Consider the following 26321-nt stretch of genomic DNA (forward strand, 5'->3'; position numbering starts at 1 on the left):
AAATACACTACTGCTTCTTATCATCTCACACACACTCACAGTAAATACACTACTGTTCTATCATCTCACACACACAGTAAATACACTACTGCTCTCTCATCTCACACACAGTAAATACACTACTGCTCTATCATCTCACACACACACAGTAAATACACTACTGTTCTATCATCTCACACACACAGTAAATACACTACTGTTCTATCATCTCACACACACACAGTAAATACACTACTGTTCTATCATCTCACACACACACAGTAAATACACTACTGTTCTATCATCTCACACACACAGTAAATACACTACTGTTCTATCATCTCACACACACATAAATACACTACTGTTCTATCATCTCACACACACAGTAAATACACTACTGTTCTATCATCTCACACACACAGTAAATACACTACTGTTCTATCATCTCACACACACACAAACACACAAACACACACACACAGTAAATACACTGCTGTTCTCTCATCTCACACACACAGTAAATACACTACTGTTCTATAATCTCACACACACACACAGTAAATACACTACTGTTCTATCATCTCACACACACACAGTAAATACACTACTGCTCTATCATCTCACACACACAGTAAATACACTACTGTTCTATCATCTACCACAACACAGTAAATACACTACTGTTCTATCATCTCACACACACACACACAGTAAATACACTACTGTTCTATCATCTCACACACACACACACAGTAAATACACTACTGTTCTATCATCTCACACACACACACAGTAAATACACTACTGTTCTATCATCTCACACACACAGTAAATACACTACTGTTCTATCATCTCACACACACACACAGTAAATACACTACTGTTCTATCATCTCTCACACACACAGTAAATACACTACTGTTCTATCATCTCACACACACAGTAATACACTATGTTCTATATCTCACACACACACAGTAAATACACTACTGTTCATCATCTCACACACACACACAACACACACAACACAGTAAATACACTACTGTTCTCATCTCACACACACACACAGTAAATACCTACTGTTTCATCTCACACACACACACAGTAAATACACTACTGTTCTATCATCTCACACACACAGTAAATACACTACTGTTCTATCATCACACACAGTAAATACACTACTGTTCTATCATCTCACACACACACACTAAATACACTACTGTTCTATCATCTCACACACACACACAGTAAATACACTACTGTTCTATCATCTCACACACACAGTAAATACACTACTGTTCTATCATCTCACACACACACAGTAAATACACTACTGTTCTATCATCTCACACACACACAGTAAATACACTAGTCTATCATCTCACACACACACACAGTAAATACACTACTGTTCTATCATCTCACACACACACAGTAAATACACTACTGTTCTATCATCTCACACACACACAGTAAATACACTACTGTTCTATCATCTCACACACAGTAAATACACTACTGTCTATATCTCACACACACAGTAATACACTACTGTTCTATCATCTCACACACACACACAGTAAATACACTACTGTTCTATCATCTCACACACACACACACAGTAAATACACTACTGTTCTATCATCACACACACACAGTAAATACACTACTGTTCTATCATCACACACACACACACAGTAAATACACTACTGTTCTATCATCTCACACACACAGTAAATACACTACTGTTCTATCATCTCACACACACAGTAAATACACTACTGCTCTATCATCTCACACACAGTAAATACACTACTGTTCTATCATCTCACACACACAGTAAATACACTACTGTTCTATCATCTCACACACACACAGTAAATACATACTGTTCTATCATCTCACACACACACAGTAATACACTACTGTTCTATCATCACACACACACACAGTAAATACACTACTGTTCTATCATCTCACACACACACAGTAAATACACTTCTGTTCTATCATCTCACTCACAGTAAATACACTACTGTTCTATCATCTCACACACACACAGTAAATACACTACTGTTCTATCATCTCACACACACACACAGTAAATACACTACTGTTCTATCATCTCACACACACACAGTAAATACACTACTGTTCTATCATCTCACACACACAGTAAATACACTACTGCTCTATCATCTCACACACACAGTAAATACACTACTGTTCTATCATCTCACACACACACACTAAATACACTACTGTATCATCACACACACACACACACACTATACCTCACTCAACATCTCACACACAGTAAATACACACGTTCTATCAACTCACACACACACACAGTAAATACACTACTGTTCTATCATCTCACACACACACACAGTAAATACACTACTGTTCTATCATCTCACACACACACACAGTAAATACACTACTGTTCTATCATCTCACACACACAGTAAATACACTACTGTTCTATCATCTCACACACACCACACACAGTAAATTACACTACTGTTCTAATCATCTTCACACACACACCAGTAAATACTACTACTGTTCTAGTCATCTCGACATACACACAGTAAATTACACTACTGCTCTATCATCTCACACACACAGTAAATCACTACTGTTCTATCAGTCTCACACTCACACACAGTAATACACTTCTGTTCTAGTCATCACTACACCACAGTAAATACACTACTATCTATCATTCTTCACACACACACAGTAACATACACTACTGTTCTATCATCTCACACACACAGTAAATACACTCTGCTCTATCATCTCACACACACAGTAAATACACTACTGTTCTATCATCTCACACACACACACAGTAAATACACTACTGTTCTATCATCTCACACACACACAGTAAATACACTACTGTTCTATCATCTCACACACACACAGTAAATACACTACTGTTCTATCATCTCACACACACACAAAAAACACTACTGTTCTAACATCTCACACACACACAGTAAATACACTACTGCTCTATCATCTCACACACACACAGTAAATACACTACTGTTCTCTCATCTCACACACACACAGTAAATACACTACTGTTCTATCATCACACACACACACAGTAAATACACTACTGTTCTATCATCTCACACACACACACAGTAAATACACTACTGTTCTATCATCTCCACACACACAGTAATACACTACTGCCTCTCATCTCACACACACACAGTAAATACACTACTGTTCTATCATCACACACACACACAGTAAATACACACTACTGTTCTATCATCTCACACACACACAGTAAATACACTACTGCTCTAATCATCTCACACACACACAGTAAATACACTACTGTTCTATCATCTCACACACCACAGTAAATACACTACTGTTCATATCATCTCACACACACACAGTAAATACACTACTGTTCTATCATCATCACACACACACAGTAAATACACTACTGTTCTCTCATCTCACACCACCACACAGTAAATACACTACTGTTCTATCATCTCACACACACACACAGTAAATACACCTACTGCTCATCACTACACCACACACACAGTAAAATACACTACTGTCTATCATCTCACACACACAAGCTAAAATACACTACTGCTCTATCATCTCACACACACACACAGCTAAATACACTACTGTATCTATCATCTCACACACACACAGTAAATACACTACTGTTCTATCATCTCACACACACAACAGTAAATACACTACTGTTCTCTCAACACACACAGTAAATACACTACTGTTCTATCATCACACACAGTAAATACACTACTGTTCTATCATCACACACACACACAGTAAATACACTACTGTTCTATCATCACACACACACAGTAAATACACTACTGTTCTATCATCTCACACACACAGTAAATACACTACTGTTCTATCATCTCACACACACACAGTAAATACACTACTGCTCTATCATCTCAGACACACAGTAAATACACACTGCTTCTATCATCTCACACACACAGTAAATACACCTATGTTCTATCATCTCACACACACACAGTAAATACACTACCTGTTCTATCATCTCACACACACACAGCTAAATACACCTACTAGCTCTATCATCTCACCACACACACAGTAAATACACTACTGTTCTATCATCTCACACACACACAGTAAATACACTACTGTTCTATCATCTCTCACACACACCCAGTAAATACACTACTGTTCTATCATCTCTCTCACACACCCAGTAAATACACTACTGTTCTATCATCTCACACACACACAGTAAATACACTACTGTTCTATCATCTCACACACACACAGTAAATACACTACTGCTCTATCATCTCACACACACAGTAAATACACTACTGTTCTATCATCTCACACACACAAGTAGATTACACTACTGTTCTTCATCTCACACACACAGTATATACACTACTGTTCTATCATCTCACACACACAGTAATACACTACTGCTCTATCATCTCACAACACACAGTAAATACACTACTGTCTATCATCTCACACACACACAGTATAATACACTACTGTTCTAAATCTCACACACAGTAAAATACACTACTGTTCTATCATCTCACACACACAGTATATACACTACTGTTCTATTCATCTCACACACACAGTATATAATACTAATGCTTCTATCATCTACACACACACTGTAATACACTACTGTTCTATCATCTCATCACACACACACAGTAAAATACCCTACTGTTCTATCATCTCAACACACACACACAGTAAATACACATCTTCTGTCTATCATCTACACACAAGTAAATACAACTACTGTTCTATCATCTCACACAACGAACAACACCACACAGTAATACACTACTGTTACCTATCTATCTCACACACACACGACACAGTAAATACTCTACTGTACTACCTCATCTCACACACTCACAGTAAAAACTCTACTGTTCTATCATCTCACACACACACACAGTAAATACACTACTGTTCTATCATCTCACACACACACAGTAAATACACTACTGTTCTATCATCTCACACACACACAGTAAATACACTACTGTTCTATCATCACACACACACAGTAAATACACTACTGTTCTATCATCACACACACACAGTAAATACACTACTGTTCTATCATCTCACACACACACAGTAAATACACTACTGTTCTATCATCACACACACACAGTAAATACACTACTGCTCTATCATCTCACACACACACACACAGTAAATACACTACTGTTCTATCATCTCACACACACACAGTAAATACACTACTGTTCTATCATCTCACACACACACACACAGTAAATACACTACTGTTCTATCATCTCACACACACACACAGTAAATACACTACTGTTCTATCATCCTCTCACACACAGTAAATACACTACTGTTCTATCATCTCACACACACACAGTAAATACACTACTGTTCTATCATCTCACACACACACACATAAATACACTACTGTTCTATCATCATCTCACACACACAGTAAATACACTACTGTTCTATCATCTCACACACACAAGTAAATACACTACTGTTTCTATCATCTCACACACACAGTAAATACACTACTGTTCTATCATCTCACACACACACAGTAAATACACTACTGTTCTATCATCTCACACACACACAGTAAATACACTACTGTCTATCATCTCACACACACACAGTAAATACACTACTGTTCTATCATCTCACACACACACAGTAAATACACTACTGTTCTATCATCTCACACACACACAGTAAATACACTACTGTCTAATCATCCACTCACACACACAGTAAATACACTACTCTGCTCTATCATCACACACACACACAGTAAAATACTACTGTTCTATCATCTCACACACACAGTAAATACACTACTGTTCTATCATCTCACACACACACAGTAAATACACTACTGTTCTATCATCTCACACACACACAGTAAATACACTACTGATATCATCTCACACACACACAGTAAATACACTACTGTTCTATCATCTCACACACACAGTAAATACACTACTGTTCTCTCATCTCACACACACACACAGTAAATACACTACTGTTCTATCATCTCACACACACACAGTAAATACACTACTGTTCTATCATCTCACACACACACACACACAGTAAATACACTACTGTTCTATCATCTCACACACACACAGTAAATACACTACTGTTCTATCATCTCACACACACACAGTAAATACACTACTGTTCTATCATCTCACACACACACACACACACAAACACACAAACACACACACACAGTAAATACACTACTGTTCTATCATCTCACACACACACACACACAGTAAATACACTACTGTTCTATCATCACACACACACAGTAAATACACTACTGTTCTATCATCACACACACACAGTAAATACACTACTGTTCTATCATCTCACACACACACACATAAATACACACACTGCTCTATCATCTCACACACACACACAGTAAATACACTACTGTTCTATCATCTCACACACACACACAGTAAATACACTACTGTTCTATCATCTCACACACAGTAAAATACAACTACTGTTCTATCACTCACACACACACACAGTAAATAACTAACGTTCTATCCATCTCACACACACACACAGTAAATACACTACTGTTCTATCATCTCACACACACACACAGTAAATACACTACTGTTCTATCATCTCACACACACACACACACAGTAAATACACTACTGTTCTATCATCTCACACACACAGTAAATACACTAATACTCTATCATCTCACACACACACAGTAAATACACTACTGTTCTATCATCTCACACACACAGTAAATACACTACTGTTCTATCATCTCACACACACAGTAAATACACTACTGTTCTATCATCTCACACACACACAGTAAATACACTACTGTTCTATCATCTCACACACACACACACACACACACAAACACACAAACACACAAACACACACACAGTAAATACACTACTGTTCTCACACACACACAGTAAATACACTACTGTTCTATCATCTCACACACACACACAGTAAATACACTACTATCTATCACTCACACACACACCAGTAAATACACTACTGTTCTATCATCTCACACACACACAGTAAATACACTACTGTTCTATCATCTCACACACACACACAGTAAATACACTACTGTTCTATCATCACACACACAGTAAATACACTACTGTTCTATCATCTCACACACACACACACACAGTAAATACACTACTGTTCTATCATCTCACACACACAGTAAATACACTACTGTTCTATCATCTCACACACACAGTAAATACACTACTGTTCTATCATCTCACACACACAGTAAATACACTACTGTTCTATCATCTCACACACACACAGTAAATACACTACTGTTCTATCATCTCACACACACACACAGTAAATACACTACTGTTCTATCATCTCACACACACACACACAGTAAATACACTACTGTTCTATCATCTCACACACACACAGTAAATACACTACTGTTCTACTATCATCTCACACACACACACAAAAATACACTACTGTTCTATCATCTCACACACACACAGTAAATACACTACTGTTCTATCATCTCACACACACACAGTAAATACACTACTGTTCTATCATCTCACACACACACACACACACAAACACACAAACACACACACACAGTAAATACACTACTGTTCTATCATCACACACACACAGTAAATACACTACTGTTCTCTCATCACACACAGTAAATACACTACTGTTCTATCATCACACACACACACAGTAAATACACTACTGTTCTATCATCACACACACACAGTAAATACACTACTGTTCTATCATCTCACACACACACAGTAAATACACTACTGTTCTATCATCTCACACACACACAGTAAATACACTACTGTTCTCTCACACACACAGTAAATACACTACTGTTCTATCATCACACACACACACAGTAAATACACTACTGTTCTTCATCTCACACACACAGTAAATACACTACTGTTCTATCATCTCACACACACACAGTAAATACACTACTGTTCTATCATCTCACACACACACAGTAAATACACTACTGTTCTATCATCTCACACACACAGTAAATACACTACTGTTCTATCATCTCTCACACACACACAGTAAATACACTACTGTTCTATCATCTCACACACACAGTAAATACACTACTGTTCTATCATCTCACACACACACACAGTAAATACACTACTGTTCTATCATCTCACACACACAGTAAATACACTACTGTTCTATCATCTCACACACAGTAAATACACTACTGTTCTATCATCTCACACACACACAGTAAATACACTACTGTTCTATCATCTCACACACACACACAAACACACACACACAGTAAATACACTACTGTTCTATCATCTCACACACACACAGTAAATACACTACTGTTCTCTCATCTCACACACACACAGTAAATACACTACTGTTCTATCATCTCACACACACACAGTAAATACACTACTGTTCTATCATCTCACACACACACAGTAAATACACTACTGTTCTATCATCTCACACACACACACAGTAAATACACTACTGTTCTATCATCACACACACAGTAAATACACTACTGTTCTATCATCTCACACACAGTAAATACACTACTGTTCTATCATCTCACACACAGTAAATACACTACTGTTCTATCATCTCACACACACACAGTAAATACACTACTGTTCTATCATCTCACACACACACACAGTAAATACACTACTGTTCTATCATCTCACACACAGTAAATACACTACTGTTCTATCATCTCACACACACAGTAAATACACTACTGTTCTATCATCTCACACACACAGTAAATACACTACTGTTCTATCATCTCACACACACACACAGTAAATACACTACTGCTCTATCATCTCACACACACACAGTAAATACACTACTGTTCTATCATCTCACACACACACACAGTAAATACACTACTGTTCTATCATCTCACACACACAGTAAATACACTACTGTTCTATCATCTCACACACACACAGTAAATACACTACTGTTCTATCATCTCACACACACACACAGTAAATACACTACTGTTCTATCATCTCACACACACACAGTAAATACACTACTGTTCTATCATCTCACACACACAGTAAATACACTACTGTTCTATCATCTCACACACACAGTAAATACACTACTGCTCTCTCATCTCACACACACACACAGTAAATACAATACTGTTCTATCATCTCACACACACACACACACAGTAAATACACTACTGTTCTATCATCTCACACACACACAGTAAATACACTACTGTTCTATCATCTCACACACACAGTAAATACACTACTGTTCTATCATCTCACACACACAGTAAATACACTACTGTTCTATCATCTCACACACACAGTAAATACACTACTGTTCTATCATCTCACACACACACAGTAAATACACTACTGTTCTATCATCTCACACACACACAGTAAATACACTACTGTTCTATCATCTCACACACACACAGTAAATACACTACTGTTCTATCATCTCACACACACACAGTAAATACACTACTGTCTATCATCTCACACACACACAGTAAATACACTACTGTTCTATCATCTCACACACACACACAGTAAATACACTACTGTTCTATCATCTCACACACACACAGTAAATACACTACTGTTCTATCATCTCACACACACACACAGTAAATACACTACTGTTCTATCATCTCACACACACACAGTAAATACACTACTGTTCTATCATCTCACACACACACACAGTAAATACACTACTGTTCTATCATCTCACACACACACAGTAAATACACTACTGTTCTATCATCTCACACACAGTAAATACACTACTGTTCTATCATCTCACACACACAGTAAATACACTACTGTTCTATCATCTCACACACACACAGTAAATACACTACTGTTCTATCATCACACACACACACAGTAAATACACTACTGTTCTATCATCTCACACACACACACAGTAAATACACTACTGCTCTATCATCTCACACACACACAGTAAATACACTACTGTTCTATCATCTCACACACACACACAGTAAATACACTACTGTTCTATCATCTCACACACACACAGTAAATACACTACTGTTCTATCATCTCACACACACACACAGTAAATACACTACTGTTCTATCATCTCACACACACACAGTAAATACACTACTGTTCTATCATCTCACACACACACACAGTAAATACACTACTGTTCTATCATCTCACACACACAGTAAATACACTACTGTTCTATCATCTCACACACACAGTAAATACACTACTGTTCTATCATCTCACACACACACAGTAAATACACTACTGTTCTATCATCTCACACACACAGTAATACACTACTGTTCTATCATCTCACACACACACACAGTAAATACACTACTGTTCTATCATCTCACACACACACACAGTAAATACACTACTGTTCTATCATCTCACACACACACACAGTAAATACACTACTGTTCTATCATCTCACACACACACAGTAAATACACTACTGTTCTATCATCTCACACACACAGTAAATACACTACTGTTCTATCATCTCACACACACAGTAAATACACTACTGTTCTATCATCTCACACACACAGTAAATACACTACTGTTCTATCATCTCACACACACAGTAAATACACTACTGTTCTATCATCTCACACACACACAGTAAATACACTACTGTTCTATCATCACACACACACAGTAAATACACTACTGTTCTATCATCTCACACACACACACTACTGTTCTATCATCTCACACACACACAGTAAATACACTACTGCTCTATCATCTCACACACACACAGTAAATACACTACTGTTCTATCATCACACACACACAGTAAATACACTACTGCTCTATCATCTCACACACACACTAGTAAATACACTACGTTCTATCATCTCACACACACACACAGTAAATACACCTACTGTTCTATCATCTCCACACACACACACAGTAATACACTACTGTTCTATCATCACACACACAGTAAATACACTACTGTTCTATCATCTCACACACAGTAAATACACTACTGTACTATCATCTCACTCACAGTAAATACACTACTGTTCTATCATCTCACACTCTCACAGTAAATACATTATACTGTTCCTATCATCTCACACACACACACAGTAAATACACTACTGTTCTATCATCTCACACTACAGTAAATACACTACTGTTCTATCATCTCACACCACAGTAATTACACTACTGTCTATCATCTCACACACACAGTAAAATCACTACTACTGTTCTATCATCCTCACACACACACACAGTAAATACACTACTGCTCTATCACTCACACACACACAGTAAATACACTACTGTTCTATCATCTCACACACACACAACAGTAATACGTCTATGTTTCATCATCTCATCACACTCAGGAAATACACTACTGTTCTATCATCTCACACACACACACAGTAAATACACTACTGTACTATCATCTCACACACACACACAGTAAATACACTGACTGTTCTAACTCATCTCACACACCACAGTAAATACACTACTGTTCTATCATCTCACACACACAGTAAATACACTACTCTCTATCAATCTCACACACACAGTATATACACTACTGCTCTCTCACTCTACACACACAACACAGTAAATACACTACTGTTCTATCATCTCACACACACACACAGTAAATACACTACTGTTCTATCATCTCACACACACACAGTAAATCACTACTGTTCTACTCATTCTACACACACACACAGTAAATACAACTACTGTTCTATCATCTCACAACACACTCAGTAACTACCACTACTGTTCTATCATCTCACACACACAGTAAATACACTACATGCTCTATCATCTCCACACACACAGTATATTACACTACTGCTCTCTCATCTCACACCACACACAGTAAATATACACTACTGTTCTATCATCTCACACACACACACAGGTAAATGACCACTACTGTTCTCTATCATCTCACACACACACAGTAAATACACTACTGTTCTATCATCTCACACACCACACAGTAAATACACTACTGTTCTATCATCTCACACCACACACAGTAAATACAATACTGTTCTATCATCTCACACAACACACAGTAAATACACTACTGTTCTATCATCTCACCACACACACAGTAAATACACTACTGTTCTATCATCACACACTACACACAGTAAATACACTACTGTTCTATTCATCTCACCACACAGTAAATACACTACTGTTCTATCATCTCACAACAGTAAATACACTACTGTTCTATCATCTCACACACAGTAAATACACTACTGTTCTATCATCTCACCAACACACAGTAATACACTACTGTTCTATCATCTCACACACACACAAACACACAAACACACACACACAGTAAATACACTACTGTTCTATCATCTCACACACACACACACAGTAAATACACTACTGTTCTATCATCTCACACACACACACAGTAAATACACTACTGTTCTATCATCTCACACACACACACACACACACACAGTAAATACACTACTGTTCTATCATCTCACACACACACAGTAAATACACTACTGTTCTATCATCTCACACACACACACAGTAAATACACTACTGTTCTATCATCTCACACACACACAGTAAATACACTACTGTTCTATCATCTCACACACACACACAGTAAATACACTACTGTTCTATCATCTCACACACACACACAGTAAATACACTACTGTTCTATCATCTCACACACACACAGTAAATACACTACTGTTCTATCATCTCACACACACACACAGTAAATACACTACTGCTCTCTCATCTCACACACACACAGTAAATACACTACTGTTCTATCATCTCACACACACACAGTAAATACACTACTGTTCTATCATCTCACACACACAGTAAATACACTACTGTTCTATCATCTCACACACACACACAGTAAATACACTACTGTTCTATCATCTCACACACACACACAGTAAATACACTACTGTTCTATCATCTCACACACACACACAGTAAATACACTACTGTTCTATCATCTCACACACACACACAGTAAATACACTACTACTCTATCATCTCACACACACACACAGTAAATACACTACTGTTCTATCATCTCACACACACAGTAAATACACTACTGTTCTATCATCTCACACACACACACAGTAAATACACTACTGCTCTATCATCTCACACACACACAGTAAATACACTACTGCTCTATCATCTCACACACACAGTAAATACACTACTGTTCTCTCATCTCACACACACACAGTAAATACACTACTGTTCTATCATCTCACACACAGTAAATACACTACTGTTCTATCATCTCACACACACAGTAAATACACTACTGTTCTATCATCTCACACACACACAGTAAATACACTACTGCTCTCTCATCTCACACACACACAGTAAATACACTACTGTTCTATCATCTCACACACACACAGTAAATACACTACTGCTCTCTCATCTCACACACACACAGTAAATACACTACTGTTCTATCATCTCACACACACACACAGTAAATACACTACTGTTCTATCATCTCACACACACACAGTAAATACACTACTGTTCTATCATCTCACACACACACAGTAAATACACTACTGTTCTATCATCTCACACACACACACAGTAAATACACTACTGCTCTATCATCTATTTAGGATCATACTTTGTATATTCCTGTGCATCTACTACACTCATACCTTATTATGTAACTTTACCTTTAAGTCCATGTTTCAAGCAATGCTCCATAACAACAAAAAACTGCTGTAGAGGGGGGTAATCTGAATCCAGGCTGCGTCCAAAACTCAGTGCAGACTCAATGAGACCCTTTATGCTCAGCTTGGCCATGTTTAGCAGGTTTGTTCGTTCCACGGAGGCTGGGTCCCTTACAGCTGAAACAGAACCAAGTATGAATATTATCTGCCGCCCTATATATGTGACCCCATCAATATGTCCTTCCTGTTTAACTGACATATCTGATGGTCATCGCTCAGAGAGAAAAGGAAAAAACTGTCACCCCACTCCTCAGATCCCAGAGAGAGGAGATAGAGACCACAGACAGAGGGACACAAGGAAGGGGGGGGGGGAGATGGAAGGGGGGGGGGGGAGATAGAAGGAAGAGGGGGGGGAGAGAGTTGGAAGGAAGAGGGGGGGGGAGTTGGAAGGAAGAGGGGGGGGGGAGTTAGAGAGGGAGCTGGGCATTGGGGGAGGCATAGAAAGGTGTCTGGGCCACATATGGGGAGGGGAGGCATAGGCCATGGGGGACAGAGAGCCTTCTGATACGCACCTGGCTGTGACACCACTGCGGCAGTGATATGTGACACCCAGTGTGACGGGTTCTTCTGTATGACAAACTGCGCCATGTTACAAATCTAAGGATGAGGAGAAGAAATAATGATATTAATTGGGTATTGTCCTTGTGCCATTAAAGGGATGTTAAACAGTAAATTATTCAGCACAAACATTAGACTTACAATAATATGTAGATTTATTTGTACACTTATATTACTTGTTTAAAGGAATAGTTTAGTCAAAATTAAACTTCCATGATTTAGATATAGTAGCAATTTTAAGCAATAATCAAATTTTCTTTGTTTTCTTGGTATCTTTATTTTTAAAAAACAAGAATGTAAGCCTAGAAGCCGGCCCATTTTGGTTCAGCACCTGGGTAGCACTTTCTAATTGGTGTCTAAATGTAGCTATCAATCAGCAACCACTACCCAATGGGCCGGCTCCAAAGCTTACATTCAAATAAAGATACCAAGAGAACGAAAAAAAATTGATAAGAGGAGTAAATTGGAAAGTTGCTTAAAATTGCTGCTTTATCTAAATTGTGAAAGTTTAATTTTGACGACTGTCCCTTTAAGTATTGAAGCTGTAAGTGTAAAGGCTTAGTTTCTATAAATGAATGGGCGCCATGTTTGAGCTATTTTAATATTTATCTCTCTCTTCTGCTGGGACAGACAGACAGACATAACTGCTGGGATAGACAGACAGACATAACTGCTGGGATAGACAGACAGACATAACTGCTGGGATAGACAGACAGACATAACTGCTGGGATAGACAGACAGACAGACATAACTGCTGGGATAGACAGACAGACATAACTGCTGGGATAGACAGACAGACATAACTGCTGGGATAGACAGACAGACATAACTGCTGGGATAGACAGACAGAAATAACTGCTGGGATAGAGAGACAGACATAACTGCTGGGATAGAGAGACAGACATAACTGCTGGGATAGAGAGACAGACATAACTGCTGGGATAGAGAGACAGACATAGCTGCTGGGATAGAGAGACAGACATAGCTGCTGGGATAGAGAGACAGACATAGCTGCTGGGATAGAGAGACAGACATAGCTGCTGGGATAGAGAGACAGACATAGCTGCTGGGATAGAGAGACAGACATAGCTGCTGGGATAGAGAGACAGACATAGCTGCTGGGATAGAGAGACAGACATAGCTGCTGGGATAGAGAGACAGACATAGCTGCTGGGATAGAGAGACAGACATAGCTGCTGGGACAGACAGACAGACATAGCTGCTGGGACAGACAGACAGACATAACTGCTGGGACAGACAGACAGACATAACTGCTGGGACAGACAGACAGAACTCAGACTGGGTATCAGTCTGAGACTGGCACACAAGGGGTGAGAGAGACTGACACCCAGCCTGAGACTGGCACACAAGGGGTGAGAGAGACTGACACCCAGCCTGAGACTGGCACACAAGGGGTGAGAGAGACTGACACTCAGTCTGAGACTGGCACACAAGGGGTGAGAGAGTGTCAGTCTCTCTCACCCCTTGTGTGCCAGTCTCAGGCTAGGTTTTAGTTTCATTAACCCCTTGTGTGCCAGTCTAAGGCTGGGTGTCAGTCTCTCTCACCCCTTGTGTGGCAGTCTCAGGCTGGGTGTCAGTCTCTCTCACCCCTTGCGTGCCAGTCTCAGGCTGGGTGCCAGTCTCTCTCACCCCTTGTGTGCCAGTCTAAAGGCTAGGTGTCAGTCTCTCTCACCCCTTGTAAGCCAGTCTCAGGCTAGGTTTTAGTTTTATTAACCCCTTGTGTGCCAGTCTCAGGCTGGGTGTCAGTCTCTCTCACCCCTTGTGTGCCAGTCTCAGGCTGGGTGTCAGTCTCTCTCACCCCTTGTGTGTCAGTCTCTCTCACCCCTTGTGTGGCAGTCTCAGGCTGGGTGTCAGTCTCTCTCACCCCTGTGTGCCAGTCTAAAGGCTGGGTGTCAGTCTCTCTCACCCCTTGTAAGCCAGTCTCAGGCTAGGTTTTAGTTTTATTAACCCCTTGTGTGCCAGTCTCAGGCTGGGTGTCAGTCTCTCTCACCCCTTGTGTGCCAGTCTTAGGCTGGGTGTCGGCCTCTCTCATGTGCCAGTCTCAGACTGGGTGTCAGTCTCTCTCACCCCTTGTGTGCCAGTCTAAAGGCTGGGTGTCAGTCTCTCTCACCCCTTGTGTGTCAGTCTCTCTCACCCCTTGTGTGCCAGTCTTAGGCTGGGTGTCGGTCTCTCTCATGTGCCAGTCTCAGACTGGGTGTCAGTCTCTCTCACCCCTTGTGTGCCAGTCTAAAGGCTAGGTTTTAGTTTTATTAACCCCTTGTGTGCCAGTCTCAGGCTGGGTGTCAGTCTCTCTCACCCCTTGTGTGCCAGTCTTAGGCTGGGTGTCAGTCTCTCTCACCCCTTGTGTGCCAGTCTCAGGCTGGGTGTCAGTCTCTCTCATGTGCCAGTCTCAGGCTGGGTGTCAGTCTCTCTCAGCCCTTGTGTGCCAGTCTAAAGGCTGGGTGTCAGTCTCTTTCACCCCTTGTGTGCCAGTCTAAAGGCTGGGTGTCAGTCTCTCTCACCCCTTGTGTGCCAGTCTCAGGCTGGGTGTCAGTCTCTCTCACCCCTTGTGTGCCAGTCTCAGGCTGGGTGTCAGTCTCTCTCACCCCTTGTGTGCCAGTCTCAGGCTGGGTGTCAGTCTCTATCACCCCTTGTGTGCCAGTCTAAAGGATGGGTGTTAGTCCAGACATCCCAACTCTCCCTGAAGTTCAGGGAGTCTCCCCGATTGTAATAGCGGCTCCCTGATGCCAGCAAATGGAATGCAATCTCCCTGAAACTCAAAGTACCATCATCCAATGTGGCCCAGATCCGGAAAAGTGTTTCTTTAAGGAATGCCTTTAGTTGCTGGGATATTATAGAACCCTCAAAGCATCAGTAACCAAAAAGCCCCAACTTATTCTAATAAAATAAAAATACAAATACTACCTTATTTACTGCACGTAATTAAACTTTGTATTCTAAAATGTTTAAGCATTCAACAAGCGTACAATCACGGGAAAATAGGTTTGTTGTATGTGGTTGTGCAATAAAGCTCCTTTTTTTAGTGTGACTTTAGTGGGAAGCTACTTTAATAATAAGTGTCTACCTTATTTAGGGTTTCAAGGTGTCCAATATATAACTCGGATTGGGGGGGGGGGGTGGCGCAGTAGCGGGTGATGAACCCACCTCCCTGAAATGAGTTTTTGCAGGTTAGGATGTCTGTCAGTCTCTCTCACCCCTTGTGTGCCAGTCTAAAGGCTGGGTGTCAGTCTCTCTCACCCCTTGTGTGCCAGTCTCAGGCTGGGTGTCAGTCTCTCTCATCCCTTGTGTGCCAGTCTCAGGCTGGGTGTCAGTCTCTCTCACCCCTTGTGTGCCAGTCTAAAGGCTGGGTGTCAGTCTCTCTCAGCCCTTGTGTGCCAGTCTCAGGCTGGGTGTCAGTCTCTCTCAACCCTTGTGTGCCAGTCTAAAGGCTGGGTGTCAGTCTCTCTCAGCCCTTGTGTGCCAGTCTCAGGCTGGGTGTCAGTCTCTCTCACCCCTTGTGTGCCAGTCTAAAGGCTGGGTGTCAGTCTCTCTCACCCCTTGTGTGCCAGTCTCAGGCTGGGTGTCAGTCTCTCTCACCCCTTGTGTGCCAGTCTCAGGCTGGGTGTCAGTTTCTCTCAGCCCTTGTGTGCCAGTTTCAGGCTGGGTGTCAGTCTCTCTCACCCCTTTTGTGCCAGTCTAAAGGCTGGGTGTCAGTCTCTCTCAGCCCTTGTGTGCCAGTCTCAGGCTGGGTGTCAGTCTCAAGCTGGGTGTCAGTCTCTCTCACCCCTTGTGTGCGAGTCTCAGGCTGGGTGTCAGTCTCTCTCACCCCTTGCGTGCCAGTCTCAGGCTAGGTTTTAGTTTTATTAACCCCTTGTGTGCCAGTCTAAAGGCTGGGTGTCAGTCTCTCTCAGCCCTTGTGTGCCAGTCTCAGGCTAGGTTTTAGGTTTATTAACCCCTTGTGTGCCAGTCTCAGGCTAGGTTTTAGTTTTATTAACCCCTTGTGTGCCAGTCTAAAGGCTGGGTGTCAGTCTCTCTCAGCCCTTGTGTGCTCTCTGGACCCTTAGACCCAACACACAGAGGTTCCCATAGTGACCCCAATACATTCACCTGCCAGTCTAAAGGCTGTGTGTCAGTCTCTCTCACCCCTTGTGTGCCAGTCTCAGGCTGGGTGTCAGTCTCTCTCACCCCTTGTGTGCCAGTCTCAGGCTGGGTGTCAGTCTCTCTCACCCCTTGTGTGCCAGTCTCAGGCTGGGTGTCAGTCTCTCTCACCCCTTGTGTGCCAGTCTAAAGGCTGGGTGTCAGTCTCTCTCAGCCCTTGTGTGCCAGTCCCAGGCTGGGTGTCAGTCTCTCTCACCCCTTGTGTGCCAGTCTAAAGGCTGGGTGTCAGTCTCTCTCACCCCTTGTGTGCCAGTCTCAGGCTGGGTGTCAGTCTCTCTCACCCCTTGTGTGCCAGTCTCAGGCTGGGTGTCAGTCTCTCTCACCCCTTGTGTGCCAGTCTCAGGCTGGGTGTCAGTCTCTCTCAGCCCTTGTGTGCCAGTCCCAGGCTGGGTGTCAGTCTCTCTCACCCCTTGTGTGCCAGTCTAAAGGCTGGGTGTCAGTCTCTCTCACCCCTTGTGTGCCAGTCTAAAGGCTGGGTGTCAGTCTCTCTCACCCCTTGTGTGCCAGTCTCAGGCTGGGTGTCAGTCTCTCTCACCCCTTGTGTGCCAGTCCCAGGCTGGGTGTCAGTCTCTCTCACCCCTTGTGTGCCAGTCTAAAGGCTGGGTGTCAGTCTCTCTCACCCCTTGTGTGCCAGTCTCAGGCTGGGTGTCAGTCTCTCTCACCCCTTGTGTGCCAGTCTTAGGCTGGGTGTCAGTCTCTCTCACCCCTTGTGTGCCAGTCTTAGGCTGGGTGTCAGTCTCTCTCACCCCTTGTGTGCCAGTCTAAAGGCTGGGTGTCAGTCTCTCTCACCCCTTGTGTGCCAGTCTAAAGGCTGGGTGTCAGTCTCTCTCACCCCTTGTGTGCCAGTCTTAGGCTGGGTGTCAGTCTCTCTCACCCCTTGTGTGCCAGTCTTAGGCTGGGTGTCAGTCTCTCTCACCCCTTGTGTGCCAGTCTCAGGCTGGGTGTCAGTCTCTCTCAGCCCTTGTGTGCCAGTCCCAGGCTGGGTGTCAGTCTCTCTCACCCCTTGTGTGCCAGTCACTCAGTTCAAGCCTCGGGCTGGGTATCAGTGCGCAATCGCATGCATAAAAAAGGAGCATCCATAGTTTACGCAAACTGCGCAGCAACTACGAGAATTGCAAATCTGCGCAGCCGAGAACTTGCAAAGCCGCTTATTGATGCGGCGATACGCTGTGACGTCACATCTGGGCGCTGTCCGTGGTGCTGAGTAGTGCGACACGTGACCGGCCTGTCCCCTCAGTGTGGCCCCTCGGGATCCAACACATTGAGTTTAGGACAAAGCACGACTGCTGTCACCCCAAAACGCCGTGCCTGACCTAGCATATAGACCCCTACACCTCACTGACCACAGCATCCACCTGACCCAACAAGTTGCTCTCTGGACCCTTAGACCCAACACACTGACAGGTTCCCATAGTAACACTAATAGACCCATAGTGACCCCAATACATTCAACCTAATGCACCCCTAGTGATCCAAAGGCCAATTCCCTAAGACTCAGCACACTGACCCCCAAGTCCCCCTATGATCTGACGACCCAACACACTGACCCCAGGACCCTTCATGACCCAACACACTGACCCCAGGACCCTTCATGACCCAACACACAGACTAAAGGACCCTTCATGACCCAACACACTGATCCCAGGACCCTTCATGACCCAACACACTGACCCCAGGACCCTTCATGACCCAACACACAGACCAAAGGACACTTCATGACCCAACACACAGACCAAAGGACCCTTATGACCCAACACACTGACCCCCAAGTCCCCCTATGATCTGACGACCCAACACACTGACCCCAGGACCCTTCATGACCCAACACACTGACCCCAGGACCCTTCATGACCCAACACCCTGACCCCAGGACCCTTCATGACTCAACACACTTACCCCAGGACCCTTCATGACCCATTTCACAAAACAAATACAGCTGAGAGGTTGTTCTCGCCGTTTAGAGTATTTTCTTGGGTGAAGGTGTCCTCTTCTCTGTCACGTTAGGCAGGGCGGTGCCACAAGGGAACACGAGTTCCACATAAAGTTAGGCATGCTGGTCCCTCCTGTAGGAAGTAATCGGAAGTGCAGCGGCTATCTTGTTAACGTGCAAAGTTAATCTGTATTGTTCATTACACAACTGTCCCTTACATTGTGGCCTCTTATATGAAAGGAACATATTCAGTTTACTGTTCCCCATAGGTTGTGTGAAACACTTGTCAGTATTGGTTGCTATAAGCAGCTTTCTGTCTCTAGGACAGTGTTTTATACAGGTTTTGCCTGTCATAGACATAAAGATGAGTCTCTTTCAGATTTATGTTTAAATCTTTTTTTATTGGGTTTTATAAATACAAAAAGAATTTGTAAAACAGTAACATTACTATCCCTCTCTTCCCTCATTTCCATCTGAGAATTATCTAGAAAACATATTTCCAGTAGCGCCCTACTCATGATTCTGTGTTCCTAGGACGACAGATCCAGAGTTGCTCTTTTTATAACTTCCCAACTTAGTCAATTCAGAGTTTGGAGCAGCCTCTGTAGGTAACATAACTAACTCCAATAGTCCTGGTCTTTTTAATATGTTAGTTCTCAGAGTCTTTGCTGATGAGTGCCTCTGTCCCCAGTATGTAGTCCACTGAGCGATTGTTCCTCTGAGATTCTAACCTTATTCAGTTGAATATAACTTTCAATAGATATTGTTAGACCATAACTGATTATCTAAGTTGCAAAATTAAAAGGGGGAGAGGGTGCATGAAGAAGAGTAGAATGCATCAGCAGGGACGAGGAGAGAGAAGGGGGGTATAGGGAGGAGGGTGGGGGAAAGCAATAAACCGCATTAGTTTAACATCAATATTGAGGGGAAAGATATAGGGGGGAGTGACGACCCTTGCTCTTCTTTAGTAGTCATCATATCAGTAGATTGTAACATGTTGTTAGCTAACGTCCAGATCCAGACCTCTATCTCTAAGTTCTAGATCTATTTGCTTATCCAGTAATACCATATCTTATGTACTGTTTCTCTGTTGTCTAATATTCCTGAGGCTAATTCATACATGGTGTATGTATGCTGGATTTTATTAGTTATCTCTGTCCATGTGGGGGCACCAGTTTTCCAATTTCTGGCTATGCACATCCTTGTGATCGTGCACAGAATTCTGATGAATGTATTGATAAATTTGTTATATCTATTGAAATGCTTGTGTAAGAGTGCATGTTGAATCGTAAGGACTATATTGTCACCAAGCATCTGGCTGAGAAAGGTATCTAGTTGTCTCCAAATCCCTGCTATTTCTCTACAATCCCACCACATGTGCCTGTATGTCCCTATTTCCCCGCATCCTCTATAACACAGTCTGCTTCCTTGTGGTTGTATGTGTTCAGTTCTCAGGGGTGTCAAATACCATCTATAAATCGTTTTGGTTATATTCTCTTTCAGGTCCACACTCAGAAGGCCCTTATCAGCCTTTTGAAATATTTCTTCCCATTCCTTAGTTTCCTTAACTATGTGTAATTCTTTTTCCCAAGCTAGCATTATGGACGTTTTGGTGGAATGTTGAGCTCTTTCAGATTTAAAGAGACAGTAATACTTTTTCTATGTACATTGTATACGTGATTTCAACTGTTTTTTTGTTGATTCATCCGTTATTGACATAGAGTTTGGTTAACCTAAGTTTTTCTACTCAGTGGGTGTCTTTTTATGGGCGCCTTGCCTACATCCTAAGATTGGCAGGTTCCCAAATTTACATGTAAATTGCTGAAGTTATGTGAAATATTGCACGTGACCTTCGTTTGCTTTTATAATGTCTGTTTTTACAGGTCAAGGAACAGTAAGTGTCATTTTTATTGGGACATTACTGCTGTTTCCTTGGTGTGTATTCATCCTTTGTGATTTTGGATGGAACAGCACCACTCTATAATGGGTTTTTCCTTTAAGATGTAAAGGAATTAGACCTCTTAACTGATGTTTACTTGCAGATTACAAAGTCGGCGGCTAAAAGTTCGGGATTTTCCGTCTTAGCACGCAGTGCCTTAGGGTTGAATTATTGATCTGCGGATGCGTCACCTAAGCCTACGCTTTTGGCTATTCCTTACAAGGGGAAGACCCTGTTCGGGTCTGTCTTGAAGGAGATCATTTCTGACGTTACAGGAGGTAAGGGTCTCCTCCTCCCTCAAGATAAAACTCAAAGGGGATGGCAGAGTAATTTTCGTTCTTTTCAAAATTTCAAGGGAGTCCCCGCTTCCGCTAAACAGGAAAGGAATTATGCACAAGCCAAGTCCACCTGGAAACCAATCTTGGAACAAGGGTAAAGAACCCAAGATGCCTGCTGCTGCTACCAAGACAGCATGAAGGGGCGGCCCCTGATCCGGGACCGGATCTAGTAGGGGGGCAGACTTTCTTTGTCCAGGCTTGGATAAGAGACGTTTAGAATCCCTGGACACTAGAAGTCGTGTCTTACGGGTACCAGTTGGAGTTCAAAAATCCCTTCCCCAGAGGAAGGTTTCTTCTTTCACGATTGTCTGTCGACCAGATAAAGAGTGGCGTTTCTTACACTGTGTAAGAGATTTCTCCTCCATGGGAGTGATATGCCCCGTTCCAAATCAGGAACAGGGGCAGGGGTTTTACTCAAATCTCTTTGTGGTTCCCTTAGAAGAGGGAACGTTCCGACCCGTTTTAGATCTCAAGAGTCTAAACAAGTTTCTCAGAGTTCCATCCTTCAAGATGGAGACTATTCAGACAATTTTTCCATTGATCCAGGAGGGTGAATATATGAAACCGTGGACTTAGAGGATGCATATCTTCATATTCCTATCCACAGTGATCATCATCAGTTCCTGAGGTTTGCCTTTCTGGACAAACATTTTCAGTTTGTGGCCCTTCCTTTCGGATTGGCCACGGCACCCAGGGTCTTCACAAAGGTTCTAGGGTCTCTGCTGGCGGTTCTCAGGCCGCGGGGCATTGCAGTGGCGCCTTATCTGGACGATATTCTGATCCAGGCGTCATCTTATCAGCTGACAAAGTCTCATACCGACTTGGTACTATCCTTCCTAAGGACTCACGGGTGGAAGGTGATTCTAGAAAAGAGTTCACTAATTCCACAGACACGGGTTCCTTTCCTAGGAACTCTAATAGGCTCTATATCCATGAAAATCTTCTTGACGGAAGTCAGAAAGTTGAAGATTCTGAACACATGCCGATCCCTTCAGTCCAATCTTCGACCATCAGTGGCTCAGTGCATGGAGGTAATTGGATTGATGGTTGCGGCAATGGACATCATTTCGTTTGCTCGTTTTCATCTCCGGCCTCTACAACTGAGCATGCTCAGACAGTGGAATGGAGAGTATGCAAATTTGTCTCCTCAGATAGATCTAGATCAGGAGACTCTCTTCTTTGGTGGTTGTCGCAGGATCATCTGTCCCAAGGGACGTGCTTCCACAGACCCTCATGGGTGATAGTGACAACGGACGCCAGTCTTCTAGGATGCAGTCTGGAATTCCCTGAAGGCTCAGGGTGTGTGGACTCGTTCGGAGTCTCTACTTCCAATCAATATTCTGGAGTTGAGGGCAATATTCAATGCTCTTCAGGCTTGGCCTCAGTTGGCTTCGGCCAAATTCATCCGATTTCAGTCGGACAACATCACGACTGTGGCTTACATCAATCATCAGGGAGGAACAAGGAGTTCCTTAGCGATGACAGAAGTATCCAAGATAATTCGGTGGGCAGAGGCTCACTCTTGTTATCTGTCAGCAATCTACATCCCAGTAGTGGACAACTGGGAAGCAGATTTTTTGAGCAGACAGACGTTTCATCCGGGGGAATGGGAACTCCATCCGGAGGTCTTTGTCACCCTGATTCTCAGATGGAGCAGGCCGGAGCTGGATCATGGCATCTCGTCAGAATGCCAAGCTCCCGAAATACGGATCCAGGTCCAGGGATCCTCAGGCCGAACTGATAGATGCCTTGGCAGTGCCTTGGTCGTTCAACTTAGCTTGTGTGATTCCACCGTTTGCTCTCCTTCCCCGGGTGATTGCTCGGATCAAACAGGAGAGGGCTTCAGTGATTCTCATCGCTCCTGCGTGGCCTCGCAGGACTTGGTATGCCGATCTGGTGGACATGTCCTCTCTGCCACCGTGGAAGCTTCCATTGAGGCAGGTCCTTCTCATTCAGGGACCCTTCCATCATCCAAACCTAATTTTTCTACAGCTGACTGCTTGGATATTGAACGCTTGATTTTATCTAAGCGAGGGTTCTCTGATTCAGTCATTGATACTTTGATTCAGGCACGTAAGCCTGTTACTAGAAAAATTTACCATAAGATATGGAGTAAATATCTTTTTTGGTGTGAATCCAAGGGTTACTCATGGAGTAAGATTAGGATTCCTAGGATTTTATCTTTTCTCCAAGAAGGATTGGAGAAAGGGTTGTCAGCAAGTTCCTTAAAGGGACAGATTCCTGATTGCATGCTCTAGATGTTCTAGAGGAGAGTTCCGGAGGAGGAGCTTAGCACAGGTGGCTGAGCGTTTGTTCTCCAGCTTCAAGCACCTGGTGATGTTTTCCATGCACCTAGCCCTGAGGTGAAGGGCGGCTACCTGGCCAGCAGAGTACACACGCTGCCGGAACCCACAGCGAAATTCATCTCGCTACATGAGACCTCCTACACCGGAGGAGGTTGCAAGCCATACGAACGAAATCGATAACACTGAAAGGGATCATACATTCAGCGTTTCTGACACTTTTTTTCCCCTGGCTTTCCACTACCGCTACAAGAGGCAAACTCCGAAAGTGTTAAAAGCACACTACTATTTTTGCATAAAGCTGTTTCAGTCGCTCTAGTAATTTTTTCCCTCAAGACACATTACTACCGCACAAGATAAAGCTTGTAAGGATAAGCCTAAATTAAAGACTTGCATTAAGCCGGCAACCTAAGTTAACCATCCCTTTTGCAGACTACATACTCACCCTCCCACTCGGCGAAGAGACGGGTGGCCTCCCGGCGCGCTGCACAAGAGTCTAACTGACAGACACCTGGATATAACGTGAGAGGCTGCGAGAGGAGCCGAAGGAGCTGAGTGATCATCCTCCTCCCCCACCGATGTTGCGAGGGAGGAGGTGGGCTGTGGAAGGATTGCGCATCAAAACTTGAAAGCCGAAAGGTATTATCTTCCTCCCCTGGAAGCTGGGAAAGGACCTTGCAGACCGGAGGCCACCGGTGAGCCTAGAAACCGCCTGAGAGCACCAAAGCTGGGAAGGGTGAGTACATGCTTAATGATAAAGCCATATGATTTAACAACATAAGTCTAAAGTTGATAGAAAAAGGATGAATAAAAGGGGAAAATAGAACATTAACTAGGAGGGAAACAAACAAAAACAAGATCCTAGAAAGCTATAAAGATTAAGAAGACTACAGCAAGAAAGGAATTTCTAATTAAGGAAGGGTGAAGAAAAGAATCTTTCTTTTTCATGTGTTAAATTATCTTAAAGAAATGAAAATATCTCCCTTCATCTAATATGATAAAGCTATAAGGGAACTTTCCTCTAGAACCACTAGCAAAGAGGAGATCACCCCTCAGAGACACTCTTGAAAGTAACAAAGATCAAGGAGAAGAGCTGCAACAGAGAAATAAAGACTT

At 42.4% G+C, this 26321-nt stretch overlaps 1 protein-coding gene across 1 annotated transcript in view; it reads right to left on the reverse strand.

Moving 5' to 3' along the window:
- Positions 1-19728, reverse strand: part of RUFY2 (RUN and FYVE domain containing 2) — a 293646-nt gene extending 273918 nt beyond the window's left edge. The window contains exons 1-3 of the mRNA XM_053691600.1: positions 19696-19728; positions 14491-14575; positions 13922-14095 (exon numbers count right to left, since the gene is read on the reverse strand). Of these exons, the coding sequence (XP_053547575.1) occupies positions 13922-14095; positions 14491-14566 (250 nt within the window). The 5' untranslated portion in view covers positions 14567-14575; positions 19696-19728. The remainder of the gene's footprint in view (positions 1-13921; positions 14096-14490; positions 14576-19695) is intronic.
- Between the last annotated feature and the right edge of the window lie 6593 nt (positions 19729-26321).

The sequence above is a fragment of the Bombina bombina genome, chromosome 9, assembly GCF_027579735.1.
Source record: "Bombina bombina isolate aBomBom1 chromosome 9, aBomBom1.pri, whole genome shotgun sequence".
In the NCBI taxonomy this organism is placed as follows: Eukaryota; Metazoa; Chordata; class Amphibia; order Anura; family Bombinatoridae; genus Bombina; species Bombina bombina.